The sequence below is a fragment of the Eleginops maclovinus genome, chromosome 15 (assembly GCF_036324505.1).
Source record: "Eleginops maclovinus isolate JMC-PN-2008 ecotype Puerto Natales chromosome 15, JC_Emac_rtc_rv5, whole genome shotgun sequence".
Taxonomy (NCBI): Eukaryota; Metazoa; Chordata; class Actinopteri; order Perciformes; family Eleginopidae; genus Eleginops; species Eleginops maclovinus.
The window spans coordinates 13,418,174-13,433,409 of record NC_086363.1 but is presented as its reverse complement, the minus strand read 5'-3'; the positions used below and the strand labels follow the sequence as shown (position 1 = coordinate 13,433,409).

The 15,236-nt window shown below is 44.9% G+C and overlaps 1 protein-coding gene across 1 annotated transcript; it reads right to left on the bottom strand.

Annotated features, from left to right (window-relative positions):
* Positions 1 to 1,885: 1,885 nt before the first annotated feature.
* lrfn5b (leucine rich repeat and fibronectin type III domain containing 5b) lies at positions 1,886 to 14,337 on the bottom strand. Its single transcript, XM_063902270.1, has 6 exons — positions 13,795 to 14,337; positions 7,728 to 8,642; positions 6,794 to 6,968; positions 4,903 to 5,236; positions 3,653 to 3,953; positions 1,886 to 3,540 (listed from the first exon to the last, which is right to left on the bottom strand). Exons 2-6 carry the CDS (start codon positions 8,616 to 8,618, stop codon positions 2,845 to 2,847), a joined length of 2,397 nt encoding a protein of 798 aa, XP_063758340.1. The 5' UTR covers positions 8,619 to 8,642; positions 13,795 to 14,337; the 3' UTR covers positions 1,886 to 2,844.
* Positions 14,338 to 15,236: the final 899 nt, after the last annotated feature.

Genomic DNA, 15,236 nt, shown 5'->3' with positions numbered 1-15,236 from the left:
TAGGCCCAGTGATCTCTTTAAATAAGACAATGACCACAAATTGGACACATCAGTGTTTCAATGCGATTTCGCCTGCATCATGATTGTCATTAAAGCAGGAAATAGTGCCATGTTGGTTTAAGTGCTCTGTAAAGAGACTGGTCCTGTCAGAAGCGAGTGAAAGTCACACAAAGGATTGAAAAGCTCATTAGCAGTGACAGCATAAAATGGATTTAATCAGCAGAACATTGAGGCTACTATTGAGAAAAGGGAGATGGGGGCGAAGAGGGGGTGGGTGGATAATCAAAATTCCTCACTCGGACCCCCGGTGGCATTGGAGCAGCATATCAAATCAGGCCAGAGTGATGATAGAGGATTGGCCGGTGTGTATGAAGAAGCCAGGTGAGACTCGGAAAGATTGGCAGCTTCAGCTCTCAAGTGGGCCAGTGCAGGGTGGGGGGGCGAGGGTTGCTCAGGATCTTGAGTGAGTCAGCATGATGCAAGACAGAAGACTGGAGAGGAGATGAGGGGTGGTGTCAGATTGTGGTGCAATGTGAGGAAGAAGAGGACACAAAGGCCAGGATACACATTATATAGGGGAATGGAAAGAAGCAGGTCAAGCTTGTGCAGTGTGTTGAGGGGGGAGCGTATGGTTCAGATGTGGCCACAGGGCTCTCTCCCCCCCTTACGAGGTCTGTCACCTCACACTCGACCTGCCGCTGCCCCCATTTCCTCTCCTCTCACCCCTTTTGTGAAGGTGCACTGAATATAGAAAAGCCAGAGGCTGACGGTCTAACTTACAAAGGATGCTCTTTCCTCCATCCCCTTGCACTGTTTCGTTCTACATTCTCTCTCACCTCCCTCTCTTCTCTCATTCTCCGTCTCTGAGCTGCCTCCTTTTCTTCTCTGCACCTCTCTATTCCTTCATCTTCACCCCTGCCTCTCTGCCTCCCACCCTCCTCCTCCTTCGCCGTATTTGTTTCACAAAACCTTCCTTCTACTCCTCTCTGCTTCGCCTCCTCTCCTCCCCTCGCTCTCTGTTTCTCTCCCTCAGAAATGCATCTATTATTAACACACACCTCTGGCTTTTGCCAAAGACTGAACTAAGGTTCAGGGCAAGCTCCTCTGCATTTTAATCACCCACAATGAGCAAGAGAATCCTGAGTAAAAGCAATCACACCTGCTTCTTTTGGTGACGGCAATTAATATGTTCCTTAGATATAGTATGCAGATCATCCTGGCAGCTTTTCCCTGCACCATGCTGTATTTTCAACCCAATGCTGTGTCCCTCGAGACTCCATGCTGAGAGAGGCACAACAGTGCATGTATAGAAAAATCAATCAGGCAGCATCCAACCACCGAAGTACACAAGGAACCAGAGCTTGTATTCCAGCAAATAATGCATATCATGTCAGTCATGCTGTCAGGGAGACATTACTGTAACTGTAGAATTAGTCGTGCAAGGGTTCCCACTGCGGAGGTTGTGTTTAACCTCCCTGCAGCAGGTTTCTGCAGCGGCTGCCGTCCGAGTGCTCAGCGAGGCGCTGTCAGACGAGCAGGGAGAAGCGCATGCAAGCAGCGTGCATCCCCGGTGACTAGCATGGCCTCTTTTCATCTTCTGCTTCCCCCCTCGCTTTGAACAAACACAAGGGCTGAGGGCAGGGATCTGTCAGAGGTCCACAACACGCAGAGAGAGGGGAATTACACTGCTGCAAGACAACTGAAACTCCAAAGTCATTACCGCTTTGGCTGGCAAGGCTTACTAAACTAAGGGATGCATGTTTTGTGTTTGGGGGGGCTGCTCTCTAATTATGATGTGAAAACAGTTGGGAAGATTCACAAAGCTGAAAAGGAGATAAGTCTGAGTGTGTCCCTTTTATCACTGTTTTATTTATACTGGTAAACATCAAACAGAAACAACAGCAAAATCAAGAGCTGACGTCCTCCCATACTTGTGATTATCATTTCTCTTACATCGACAAGTTAATTTACAATGGTTGTCATCTGCGTGACACGATAACGCCAGTAAGTAAAAAATATGGAACCATTCCTCTGAATCTCATCCTCAGGTAACATCAGATCACTATCCTTACCTGTCATGCTGTTGGTGTTGGTGCAATTGTCGCTCAAATCAGTCATGACAGGAATCCTATCAGAGTGGAGTCTTTATGTAATTATGTGATAAAAATGTATCGATTCAAACCGGAGGGCAGTATCAGGCTGAGTCGAACTTGTGCCACAAAATTACTGCATTGTGCTGTGTTTGGGGGTGTCGGGGATGGAAAGATGGGAGCTCTGTCTGTCTACTACATTCTCTTCCAACACCTCTGGGATGTAAAGCACATTCATAATCTCTCCAAACCACCGCCAAGGTAATTAAGACAAGTCGCCGTCCGTCTGTAGAGCTGGAGACAAGAATCATGTTCAAAGTCTACAGAGATTGTATCACTTTAAGTAACAGGCAATGACACTGAGTATAGTAAACCCCCTGCGTGTTTCTCTCTTTGTTATAATACAGTATGTCCAGGTTACTGCATTCACTACCACATGAACACTTATGGTTGTACTGAGATATACAGCATCTCACACAACTTAACATTTTTTGTACATGAAGTTGTTTTATACATTGTTGTGCCTTCCAAATGCCGTTACAACGACGACTTTGATAGGTTATAAGGTAGAAAACATATTTTTTACCAATAACCCTGTGTGCCTGCTTTGCCCTCATATATATGAGAGAAGCTTACAGGTCCGTCAATAGAGAGCACAAAAGCTCAAAATGAGGCATTAAATCCCTTGTCTGTTCCACCACGGGCCACAAATCCAATCCAAGAAAACGAGGGAACGCAGGTGATAAACTCCAAATCATAAAGTGCTCTCCAGAAGCCACTCAGACCTGGAGAGCTTGTCCCTGGCCCGGTGAATGTTTGTTGAGCTCTCCAGCTGCGGCAGCTCCACGCTCATCGAGAGACTTCTCTTGGAGCGCAGACTGGCCCCGGGTTTGGGGTAAGCCACATAGCAGCGCTCCACATATGAGTCTGCGTTCAGGGAGTGCCTGCGGTTCACCCTCACGCCCCCTGCGGGTACAGTCATGTAATGTCGAGGTGCTGGCTGGGGCCGCGGACCCCTGGGGGCGGCAGTCCATTTGGTGGGCTGGCCAGGAAAAGTCAGTGCGACGGCGGTGTTCATTTTAACCTCTGATGAGTTATTCCGGTTCATGTTATCAAGCTCTACATCTGCATGAGCTTCAGCCCGGCGAGCCTCTGAGGGTTTCGGTGGAGCAGTTGAACGCTTTGGCCTGGGAGCGCCTGGGGAGGCCGGGTGCCAGCTGTGACTTACAGCAGAATTGGAGACAGTGCAGTCTGGGACAGAGGTTTTGGTGGAGGCTACAACGACGGGTTGTTTCTGCTTGGCTGGCTCCGGAGGTGGCAGGGAAATCCGGAGGCACTCCTTGTCGTTCTTCTCGGGACGCAGGACCTGCTTGGAGAGGGACTTAGGAACGCCACAGCCCTGCAGCTGTCCATCACTGCTCAGTGAGCGAATATCCCCCATCTCTAGAGCCTGACATGACCGGAGACAAGTAACAGAAGATAGAAAAAGTTAAAGCAATTTTCCTGATTCAATATCCACAGAAACAATGAACACAAAAAGAACAAAACACAGCCAAACTGACCTTATCTGCATCTCCTTGGTTACACACCCTGTAGCGCACAATGAGGAAGATGATAAAAGCGAGCACTGAGGCCACAATTATCCCTCCAATGATAACCACAATGGTGCCGCCAAGAAACTGGGACTGCATGAAGTGGCATCTCAGGTACTGCGGCTCTGTGGTGAAGTGGATACAACCGATCACCCTGGTGGCCGTCAGCGCGGTCACCTGGTCATCGTAAATGGCCAGCACACACAGGTCATAGTGTGTTCCCGCCGCAAGGTTGTTAACCATGATGCTCTTACTGGTCGGGGGTATCATTCTGTAAAAGTAAAAACAAAAGCTTTCTGAGTTATGACATAGATTAGGGAGGGTTAAATGAAAAGAGACAGAAGCAAATCAGATTATCCAGTTTATTGTGTCGAAGGGATAAAATGACATGACAATCATTTATCTCCCAGGGGTTATTGAACATCTGTCTAGGCATAATCTTTTGTGGCATTTGATTTTCTCTAGCGTCTTTACTGATAAAAGGTTGCTTTCTGTCACCGGGGAAGCAGGAGGCTTCCTTTTGCAATCAACATCTGGATTACAGAGCCAACTTCCTAATGTCTCCTGAATTCATAAGCCACTGCCAAAAACCATATGTGTACTTGAGCAAGTTTCTGTGGAAAAAAGGGTCCTGTGCGACGATCCTGTAACATCAGTGATAAGCACTGAACATGGAGTGAAAGAGGCCAGAGATGAAAGAGTGCTGTGTACGCCAGTTTGTCAGATGGGCATGTGAGAAAGCCTCTGATGCTTTTTGTGAAACACTGGCTGACTACTCTTTCATCCTTCTATCAGTACGCAGCTTAGTGCTGACGTTCTGTTTTATTTTGTTGATTAAGCATTATCAAGGTTTTGCACAAAGTAAATTATACACTCTTGCAAGGGGGGATTATGAGTGAAAGAATAAAGAGTAAGACACAGTGCATTTAGTCTGTCTTCCTGATGGGATTAATAACCACCATAAAATAATAATGCCGAAATCCAAGTCCAGTTCCTAATGACTAAACATCTAGACGGATTTAAGCAATCAAAGAAGACTTTAAAGGTAAAACAGGTGTCAAGGACTTCTTAATGTTTTGATTCAAGCTTCAGTGCATTGGCATACATTCAGATAACGATTTAATATTTGTTTACTGGATTAAATTGTGTTGTTTGGCCCATATTTCAACTTTAACTAGCTTTAACCTTGTTTAACCCACAAGCCAGAAATAACTATTTACCTGTAAACCAGTGAATCATCATAGGTGCCATTATACTGGATCTGGAACATGCGTATTCCAGGAATACTCCTCTGGAAGTTAAACTTGACCATTGCCGAGGTGGACGTGGCCTCAGCGATCACTACTTTCTTCTCCTGGCTCGTCTTTGCGTTTCCCAGAGGCAAACCTCCAGCATCTGCCCCTGTTTTTGTCACTGTGGCGATATCTGATGACCCGGGGTCGGGTTCCTGCTCTGCGACTGTCTTGTTTGTGATATAAGGGAGTTTGGCAATGACAAGATCCACCGTCTGCTGGGCTTCGCCTGCCGGGTTGGAGGCGACGCAGGTGAAGGAACCTAGAACAAAACTAAATTGATTATCATCCTTCTTGATATTAATTGGAACATACTACAGTAGTGCCCTGAAAAAGTATATACAGTATATTTATTTCTTAGCATAAAGAAATGTAGGAATTCAGTGGCTTCATATAAATACACTTGTTGGTCATCCTGTCGAGAGTTAGATAATAGGATTGATACAGTTTTGCTATCTGTGGATATAATGCTGAAAACCAGAGGTCAGCATATGTCTCATATTTGTCCATACGATCTTAAATCTGGAGCCAGCAGCCATTTAGCTTAGTTTAGCAAAAAGACTTTAAGCGAAGCAGAAAAGCTAGCATTGCTAATTTCAACAGGAGTCTACAAGCTTCACTAAGGCTCACTAATCAACATGTTATATCCCTCTTATTTAACCTTAAAGGTCTCCTATTATGCTATATTTAAATAATATATTGTAGGGCAATATCTATACAAAACTCGTCTGTTAAGTGTTTTGCTCAAAATACCAAACAGATCACCCATTGTACCATGCCTCATACCCCTCTATTTCAGCCCTGTTCCTGAAGTGCAGATTCTGTGACTGTTTGCTTTAAATATGAGCTGAGCTGAAGCTGGCCACGCCCCTTTGCAGCTCTCTGTCTGAAGAGAGAAGTTTCTAACGAAGATAATCAGCTGAATGCTGCCGTGATTAAACCCCATATTATGTTCAAAACCACATCCAGCATTATTTCTGAAACAGTTCTCAGTGTTTACCACTAGAACAGTGACATTATATGCATTATATATACAACAACTCTAAGTCCCTCCTGCAGACATTCTGCACAGAGACACACAGAGGTGCTGCGGAGGGGATTGAGCTTGCGACTGTATATTGCCGACTATACGTTGCCAGGAGTTCAATGTAAAGCCAGCCCACATGTTGTTGTGACGTCATAACCGAAGCAAATCTGGATCAGCTCGTTTGTACCCCCATTTTTAGAGATGTGGGTAAGGAGGCAAAGAGAGAGGGTTGTATTTTCTGACACTTTATGATTCTCCTTACACACCGGGGACACATATTTATGTATAAAGACATCAAAAAGTGCATTTTGCATAATAGGGGACCTTTTACAAAAACTGTATTGTAAAAGCAACAAATGGTGGAATAACTAAAGTTTTCTATCACTATGAAGTTGCTTACGGTTCGCTCTTTCCTTCTGTCTAAAATGATCAAAGTTTAGTGGCTGCTGGCTATACTTAAACTTCATATATAAAGTTATTATTTAATGAGATGAGTATCAATGTTCTTATCTAACTCCCAATAAACCCCAAAAGTTGGCATTTTTAAATATTTGATGATTTAACCTAATATTACAAAATGTGTGCAAAGTACATTTTGGTAAAAGGATAGCTTATAGCAAACAAGGTGATGAAGTAATTTGTTTTATACCGCTTTGACTTTAATCCAACACTCTGAACTTTATCGCCTGATGTCGACAAATACTTCAGTCCTATAGCCTTCTGCGAACATGAGCAAACAACTAATTTTGTTCAGTCAACAACACAGGCACATCCCTCGGGGTGCAAACAGACCAGAGTCCTTGACGGTGCTGATGAGGATGTCCAACGTGCCGTCTGAGTGGACCGCGGCCCTTGAGGAATTGGACATCAGGCGTCCATCAGGAGCGATCCAGTGGATAATGGGGTCGGGATCCCCCCTGGCCTTACAGCGCATTGTCACACTCTGACCCTCCAACGCTTGCAGCTCCTGAGGCAGGAAAGGCGGTTAGTGGGAGGACTATGTTAAACACAGAGACACAGTTGAAAATTATTTGGACAAAAACTAACATATGTGCTGTAGCTTTGGCTTAGATATTATTGTAAATGCTTTTATTGATGATGTTGTGTCTAATAGCTTTATTCCCTATAAATATAATCACTAATTGATCATTGTCATGATATTGAATTATCATGCTTATGAAGGCAAGATAATCAATGTGACCGTACATTGCAGTGTATGTGATGGAGTCTAAGTAAACACAATTTCCTCTGCAATTATGCAAAATAAGTCTACTGAATGTAAATGAGAAGAGCTTTACTTATTTGGCAAGGATTTGATCAGATAATTTTGTTTGGATGCATGAATCAATGACTAAATCACTGTAAGCTTTCCCTGTGTAATAAGAGCTCAGTGCAGATCCAGCATACACCTGCAAAGAGCTTTATTAAAATGGTAACTGAAAAATTCTACAGAAAGAGTTCTCTAAGAACTCTTTCACAGGCCAAGGTTTGATTACATTTTTTAAGTAAGTCCAATATATTTGACATTATTCAGTTAGCTGAGCTACCCAGATGAGACCCACAGGTCTTGTGAGACTCGTCTGGTTCCCAAAGCTATTATTTGGTGTGACAGTCAAAGAAAGTTCCATCTAGGATTAACTGAGGCAGAGTCTAATGTCTGGTTCAGAGACTGTAACTTTAGTTAGTGTTGTGTCATACACTGCACGGCTCAAGTTGGAGGTCATACCTGAGAGTGCCTGGTGATGAGAGGAGGCTCACACAGAAACTCTTCCTCTGAGACAGTCCAGAAATAGCGCCCGGCGAGGTGTTGCGGTGAGGCACAGGTCTCCAGATCATCCTCCCTCCGCAACCTCCGCAGCCAGAGCAGCTCACAGTTACACCTCAGCGGGTTTCCTCCAAAGCTCAGCGCGAATGATGTGGGCCCCATAATCCCAGAGGTGGCCAGGACTCCAGCTCTTTGGAAAATAGGGTCAGGTGGAAGCTTCTGGAGCTTGTTGGAAGTCACATCCAGCCTCTTGAGCTTCTGCAGCCCGGAGAAGGTGCCCTCTGGGATGTAACTCAGCATGTTGTGATCCAAATTGAGTGTATGGAGATTGGACATCCTCTGAATTGCCACCCATGGTGCACTTTCCAAATTGTTGTAGGATAAGTCCAGCTCTTCCAGCGCTGTCAGATCATTGAAGGCCCCAATGTGTATGTGGGTGAGCTGGTTGTTGTTGAGGTTGAGGTGGTGCAGCTTGGACATGCCGCTGAAGGTGTCGTTGATGATGCGGGATAGACGGTTGCTATCGAGGTGAAGGGCTCGCAGGTTCTCCAGGTCTTTGAAAGCAAGGGGTGCGATGGAGCCAATAGTGTTTCGAGACAGGGTCAAGTCCACCAGCTTTGTCATGTTGGCAAAGTCTTTGCGTTTGACGCTGGTTACAAAGTTATCCCCGAGACGCATCTCCACCGTGTGCCTGTCGATGTTCGGGGGCACAAACAGGAGACCCTTTTTGTCGCACAAAGTCGCCAAGTTAGGGTTGAGCACCTGGCAGACACAGCGTTTAGGGCAGACCTGGACTTTGTGGGCCTTCACGGCCACACCGAGGACTATCAGGTAAACCAGGAGAGACTCCATTTGGCTTCAGTCAGGTTAATACACCTAAAAAACATCCAAGCAAAAAGAGAGAAAGAGAAGTGCCTTTTACTCTTTTAGTAGTTTAAAAATGCAAACATGAAATCTGCAATTGTTAGTGATATCATATTCATCAAACTGTGATTTCTGTAGCTGGATAATCACACATGCAATAAGAGCTCCCCCTTTAAATCAGGAGCTCCGCTAGATTTGAAGCACACTTATTGCTCACAGCAAAGATTTCTGACTTTTTCTCCAAATTCTCAGCAGTGAGCTAAGAGAGTTGATGCTTGAACAAACAATAAACGCCGTGCAATTAGACATGACACTAATTAGTCACCTGCAGACTAGAGAGTGAAACATCCCCAGAAATGTTGTGTGATTTTTTGTGACAGCTCTATATGCGAGCCCCTACTCGCTTTTGATGTGATAATGGCAGTCCTTTTATGTCAGTGTATAGAAGGATGAAAGTCTAGACTGGCAGTCCAGAGCCTCGTCAGAATTAGACGGAAATCTCCCAGGATCGTATCACCAATAGGAAGGGATGATTGGGCCCAGTGCCTCAGCGAGTATGTGCTATGCCTTGATATCGATTTTCTCTCTGCTCTCTCTGCTGCTACTCTTACTTATGACACAACTGAGATGGGGGATCCATTTGATGATTCCTGAGACCTTGTCAGGGATATAGCATGTCATAAACCTAAGACAGTGGAGATTAGTTAACAGCTCCGCAGGTGCCCCCCGATCGTGTACCAGAACGACAGTGACATTATCCGTGATTATTTTAGGAACTGAAATTTAGTGTCATTTTGGTAGAACATGCAATATTCAGCCCTCTGGGGGTCCTGTTACAGCACACAGAAAGGAACACCAATCCTATCAAACACAGGGAACAAGGGATCCAATCGCACAACTGTACTAAAAATCCAAAGCCTAACCTTTAAATACAGAAGAGAATGGCTAATTTATGATTATGGCTTTCTGTGGTCCGCTGGTAATGTCTCCATAGTTGACGCAGGGTCTTGGAGAGAGTGCATACAAATCTGGCCTCAGCAAAGAGCTTGCCAACTGAGCACCTTCATGCTTCAAAAGCCTCTGTTGCACCGGAGCTGTGACACACAACTGGCAGCGTATTAACCTTGACAGTCAGAGTGTGCGGGAAAATATCATGGAGCAGAGAAAACATCACACGGGATGGGATTGACATGCTGGCCATGTGGGGCCATGTTTTTAACGTAAGCCATGGTGGCATCCGCCTAAAACAGTTTTGACAGCTGGATAAAATGTATCACAGCTTTCAACAAGGAGGCAGGAAAGAGGTCGAGTTACGATGGCCCATAATAGCAAAGGGAGGAGAGATATCATTGAAGGGAAAGCGCTGGATGTGACCTTTTCAGGAAATGTGCTGATTGAGCAGCAATAAATTAATGTCCCTTGGCCGTTTTTTCAGGGGACAACTTTACCAAGTCACACAAGAGCCCCTTTTTGGGGATTGTAAACAGGGGTGCAGTGGTGCCGAGATCAGAGCTGCTGGGAAATGGACTGTGGAGACAATACTAAATGTTGTCAAAACCCTTTAAGACTTCTCAGAGATGTCGAGTGTCAAGATGTGATGCAAAGTGCAATATTTACTCTATGTGTGTGTACGTATCACAGGAGAGAATATAGAAGCTGAGATGTACACAAGTTATCTCATGTTGGTGTGCCAACCAACTTCTGCTCTGACTGTGAATGGCATGGCCTCTGGATGTGCAATGAGGTGGAGCGGACCTGCTACTTCCAGACTCGAATAGCGTTGAAGACGTGATATTGATTCACTCTGTGGAGATGGGTGCTTTTTTCCTTCCTGCTGCTGAAAACTCAGCCAAACGTGAAGAGAATGGTTGCAATGGTAATCCCTACAAAATTCCTTCGGTGAGGACAAAAGGGACAGCCCCCTCACTGCTGAGAAGGGGCAGGCAAATGTCTGTCACTGTCCCCCTGATTTGCATTTAATTATGGTTGTTCCACAGAGATTTGCATAACAGGTTGCACTCATCAGGTACATGAACAAATAAGAAGAAAATCAATCAATGTGTTCATCAATCACACAATCTTTTACTGTCACTCCCCCCGCCAGAAAATCATTATCTTCCAGGTTGGGCTGTTCATTATAGTGAGGTGACATGGGAGGGCCACAAATAAACAAGAAAACAGATAATCTACTGATGCATTAACCATAGTCTCCTTCATAGTCTATCAAATGTCCGTTTACTACCTCTGAGCAGGTCTTTTCTCTCTCAGAGGACAGAACAGACTGACAGCTCACACCCACACTCGCACACCGGTGGGTGGATTTGTGCCTTATAGAGGTAGCTCACTACACAACAACCCCCAGCAATGGAGACAGACATTCATGCGTAGCAGCACCAGCAGCAGCAGTAGCAGTGTACTGTAGGAAAGGATATCCATGGTCTCCCTGGGGCAGCATTCTCCAAGAAAAGCCTTATGCAGCACACTGCATGCCAATCGTTTGGTGAGGTAATGGGGGATATGTTTTCAGATGGTCTAACTTATGGTGTAGCTCATGTGAGAAAGACTCTGCAATCTACGTCCGGGCAGGGAATCAGGGGAAGCAGGCCTGCGAGGGGAAGTTAATGAGATGGAGTCTGCCTGCTATGCCTCCATGCAAGCCAACATCGTGGCACATGGCAACGACTCAGCAAGGCTCACCTGGGTTACTCTCTGAGAAGCTGCCGGACGTCTGCTGGTGCCAGAAAAAAGCTCTGTTGTGTCAAGGAGGTAAACTGATGCTGCAACATGATGGTAAAATGGTATCGACAAAGCAGTGAATTGGGTCCTCAGCGTGCTTGCTTTATGAGCCCAAATGGAGCTGCTGCAGCTGCTAAAGGGGATCATATTCGGACTGAGCTGCTAGAAATTCAGTTTTGTCGGGTAAACGCTCGTGTCCAAACATCCTGACCAAACACTGATGCCGTTATGGCGAGTCTGGCTAACACATGTGTGTTTGTGAATGAGTGTATGTGCCTGTGACACCCTTTTCCTTTACCGCCTGCCAATGTTAGAATGCGATAGCTCTTGGGTGACAGCCTTGATGCCATGGCAACACAGAAAACGTCAATTTTGGGTGCGATGAAATAAGTGGCACATTTTCAGATCACTTTATAATATACAGGAAAAAAGTCCTTGGTAATTGGGGTGCTGTTTGAAGGCTGGAGTAGACTCATTGTACACTCAATGACCCTGTGGTGTCGGATAAAAAGCAGGTTGTGCACTCAGCTAATTTTGCATTGGAGACAATGTTTCCCAGTGTTGTGCGTAATAAAAACTAAATGACTTGATGTAGCTCTCTGATGTGAAATTATGTTTTAGTCAGACCAGCTTGCATGTGCTTGTGTGTGTGTGTGTGTGTGTGTGTGTGTGTGTGTGTGTGTGTGTGTGTGTGTGTGTGTGTGTGTGTGTGTGTGTGTGTGTGTGTGTGTGTGTGTGTGTGTGTGTGTGTGTGTGTGTGTGTTGTTGTTGTGTGTGCCAGGGGTACAGCATACTAAGCAGACCCCACTGCATCAATAGAAGTGCTGTTCATCAAATTTAAAACTCCCCCTTGCAATTCCAAGTGTTTTCCTTCACACAGAAAATTCAGTGATGCCTTGATATGCTGGATATCCCATGACAGGAGCGCCAGAAGACAAATAACAGCAGAAAAAACATATTTGAGTTGCTTTCTTCTATCAAAGCAGGAGACTGAACAGGCCAAATTGAAATGCTGATCACTGACTCTGGATCTAAATTCTTTCACCGTTGTGACATGCCCTGATGTGAGGGGCTTATGACCTGGGATTTTCTTCCGGAAAGAACGATGCCGAACACCACCTCAGAATATCAATATGGCCTCCTCAAGTGAATATTCTCTACAGTATGGCCTGAACGCATGTAGACTGTCAAATCTATAATTTCAAGTGCAGTTTAAGGTACAGGAAGTGTAACATCTTTACATCTCTTAGGAGAAAAAAATGCCCAAGGGGTCTTTTAATGTTACAGACTTAATATGGGAAGATAAGGAAAGGCAAAATTAAATATATGATCAAAATCCATTTAATCATTTTTGCTCTTATAAAGACGCTGGGAATCCTGTCTTCTAGCTCACAAAGCAACACAATGGTTAAATAATGCATAATCTTCCCTTTCCTCTACTTATTGTGTTGTGCAATCAAAAGCAACTCATACACAACATGTAGATTAAATGAAATTGTGTGAATGTCAATTAATCTCAACTAAGTTTCAAATCCTAATGAAAGCAAGTCTTTAGCAAAGACAAATGCTTTTCTGGAGTAGAGTAAAAATTGGGGTCAATGAATGTAGAGCCAGTCTGCAGAACAGCCTCGGTGCTGCTGAGGAACCACATATCACTTCTCTGCTATCAGTGATAGGTACACAGCACAGGAGCTATATCACTCAGTGCATTAAATTAGCTGTAAAAGCAAATAGAAGCAGCAAAATGAGGCGTGGGCCTGGTTTTTAGTGGTGTAGCAGTTGCAATGGTGCCTGAGGCACTCATGAATAATGAGATATGTGATAACTAACACTCGACACAGGACAAGACCATCAGGTTTACCTCACCCCTTTTATGAAAATCACCATGATCACATTTCCACCTGTCTTCATCAGTCACCTGGCAACACGTCCCCCCCTGCCCACACAGTCATTATCAATTTTGTTACTTAGGCTAATTTAGTCTTCATCACACCTTAATGACTGGTGTGCATCAGTTTAACCACAGCAAGCACATTAGTGGATCCATGGTGCTGATAAAACACACAACAACACAAAGAAACATCTTATCCTGCACGTATTCAGAGCGGACTGGATAATGGCAACATTATGCATGATTCTCACTTTCACCTGTAGGGAGGGAAAAAGCAGCAGAGAATGCAGCCAAGTGGATACTAAAAATAAAATTGATATGAAATGGCGATGAGAAGCTATTGAGGGGATTTTTTTGACCTTGCGGTGCAGGTCCTGGGCTGGTGGAGCCACAACCCCTGTCACAAGAAACCATCTGAAGCCTTGCATATTGGTCCTGAGAGAACTACTTCAAGTCAATATTGCGCCTCTTGGAAATACAGTCCCCCCCAAAAGAGTTGCCTCACTCCAATCGCAGCCTATACATGATAGAATTTACCTTGCAGATGAAACATCAAGCCAAGTCAGGGGAGGGTGGGTTGGAGCTGATTTCCTCTGGGAGCATTTCTGATAGCGGCTTGCCAAAAATGGGACCGTCCGTGGAGATAATTCAGGTGTCCCGAAAACACGCGTCTTGGCTCCTATAACATGTGACGGCCTGCGAAACCAGCGATGCCCTTCAAGAAATCCATGGCCAGCATGTTAAAGGACGACTCTTCTCCGATCTGCTCACATCAGAGATATGTTACTCAGCTTCCCCCCTTTGGTAAAAAAAAAAAAAAAAATGGAAAACGCAGCCCAGAGGGGTCCCGGTGTGGCTGTGAGGCTGCAGCTGTGCGGGATCCGCGTCTACTGCGCATCCGCCTGTGTGCACCTCCAAGTAGAGAAAACGCCTTTGTAGCGACAGGCTGCTTTAATATCTACAGCGCTGTGTGTGTGAGTGACTGGTGCTGTGCTGAATCCAGCCAGATGTTCGTATCGCTTTCACTGGCTTTTGCTGGCAACGCAGGGCTCAGTGCGAGTTAATCCAGATTGAGTGAAAGGTTGCTGCCCCCCTGCTCCTCCACCTCCTGCCCCCGGACTACTGTCAACCACCGACCTGGCTCCATTTCTGACCAGAGGTGCTGTGCTCGGAATGGTAATCATCGCGCACCGAGCTGCACAGAGACCATTTGTGTGCATAGACAGATGCAGTGCCTCCCAGCCTATCTCACAGGCAGGCATCATCATTTATTCATGTAGATTGGACTATACTGCACAAAACGGAGTAACATTCTATAATTTAAAAAAAGTAGGCACGGACATGTTTATCAGATTTGGAGATAGAGGAGATTAAACATATGAGTCGGGCAATAACAAGGCTTAAACAACATTGTTATTAGAAAACCATCCTTTAGGTAAAACCTTTGGTGCAGCTGGATATATAGCACATATCTGAATAGGCCTGCATGTATTACATAGATTATTGGCAGTAAAGTGTTGAGTTGGCTGAAAGTAAAAGCCCTGCTCCCTGTGGGTCTGCTTGGCACTGGACCCATCACTATCTGATGCAGTGATCCCGTGGCCTTTTGTGCAAGTTGGCAAAGTAGACAGTATATAGTACATATAGCGTGTTACAGTACAGAGGCATTGGAGAATTCTTGGACTCACAGTGGGGATTTTTTTATTCCCAAGAACAATGACCGATACTTCTTCTGGGGCCTCCTGGCGCTGTGAAATAGGTGTCTGTTGTCATCCCCAGAATTACCCAGAGGATTTCTTCTCCAGATCAATAGCTCCATCCAGTAACAAGACATTTACTTGAGATCAATTGGAATAGTGGTTTCAGCATGGTTATCCAGAACTGGGATGGCTAGCTGTTTAATAGGGCGGCAAATAACTAACATTTTCATTTGTGATCAATTGATTTTCTCAATTAATCTGTAAAATATCAGGAAAAGG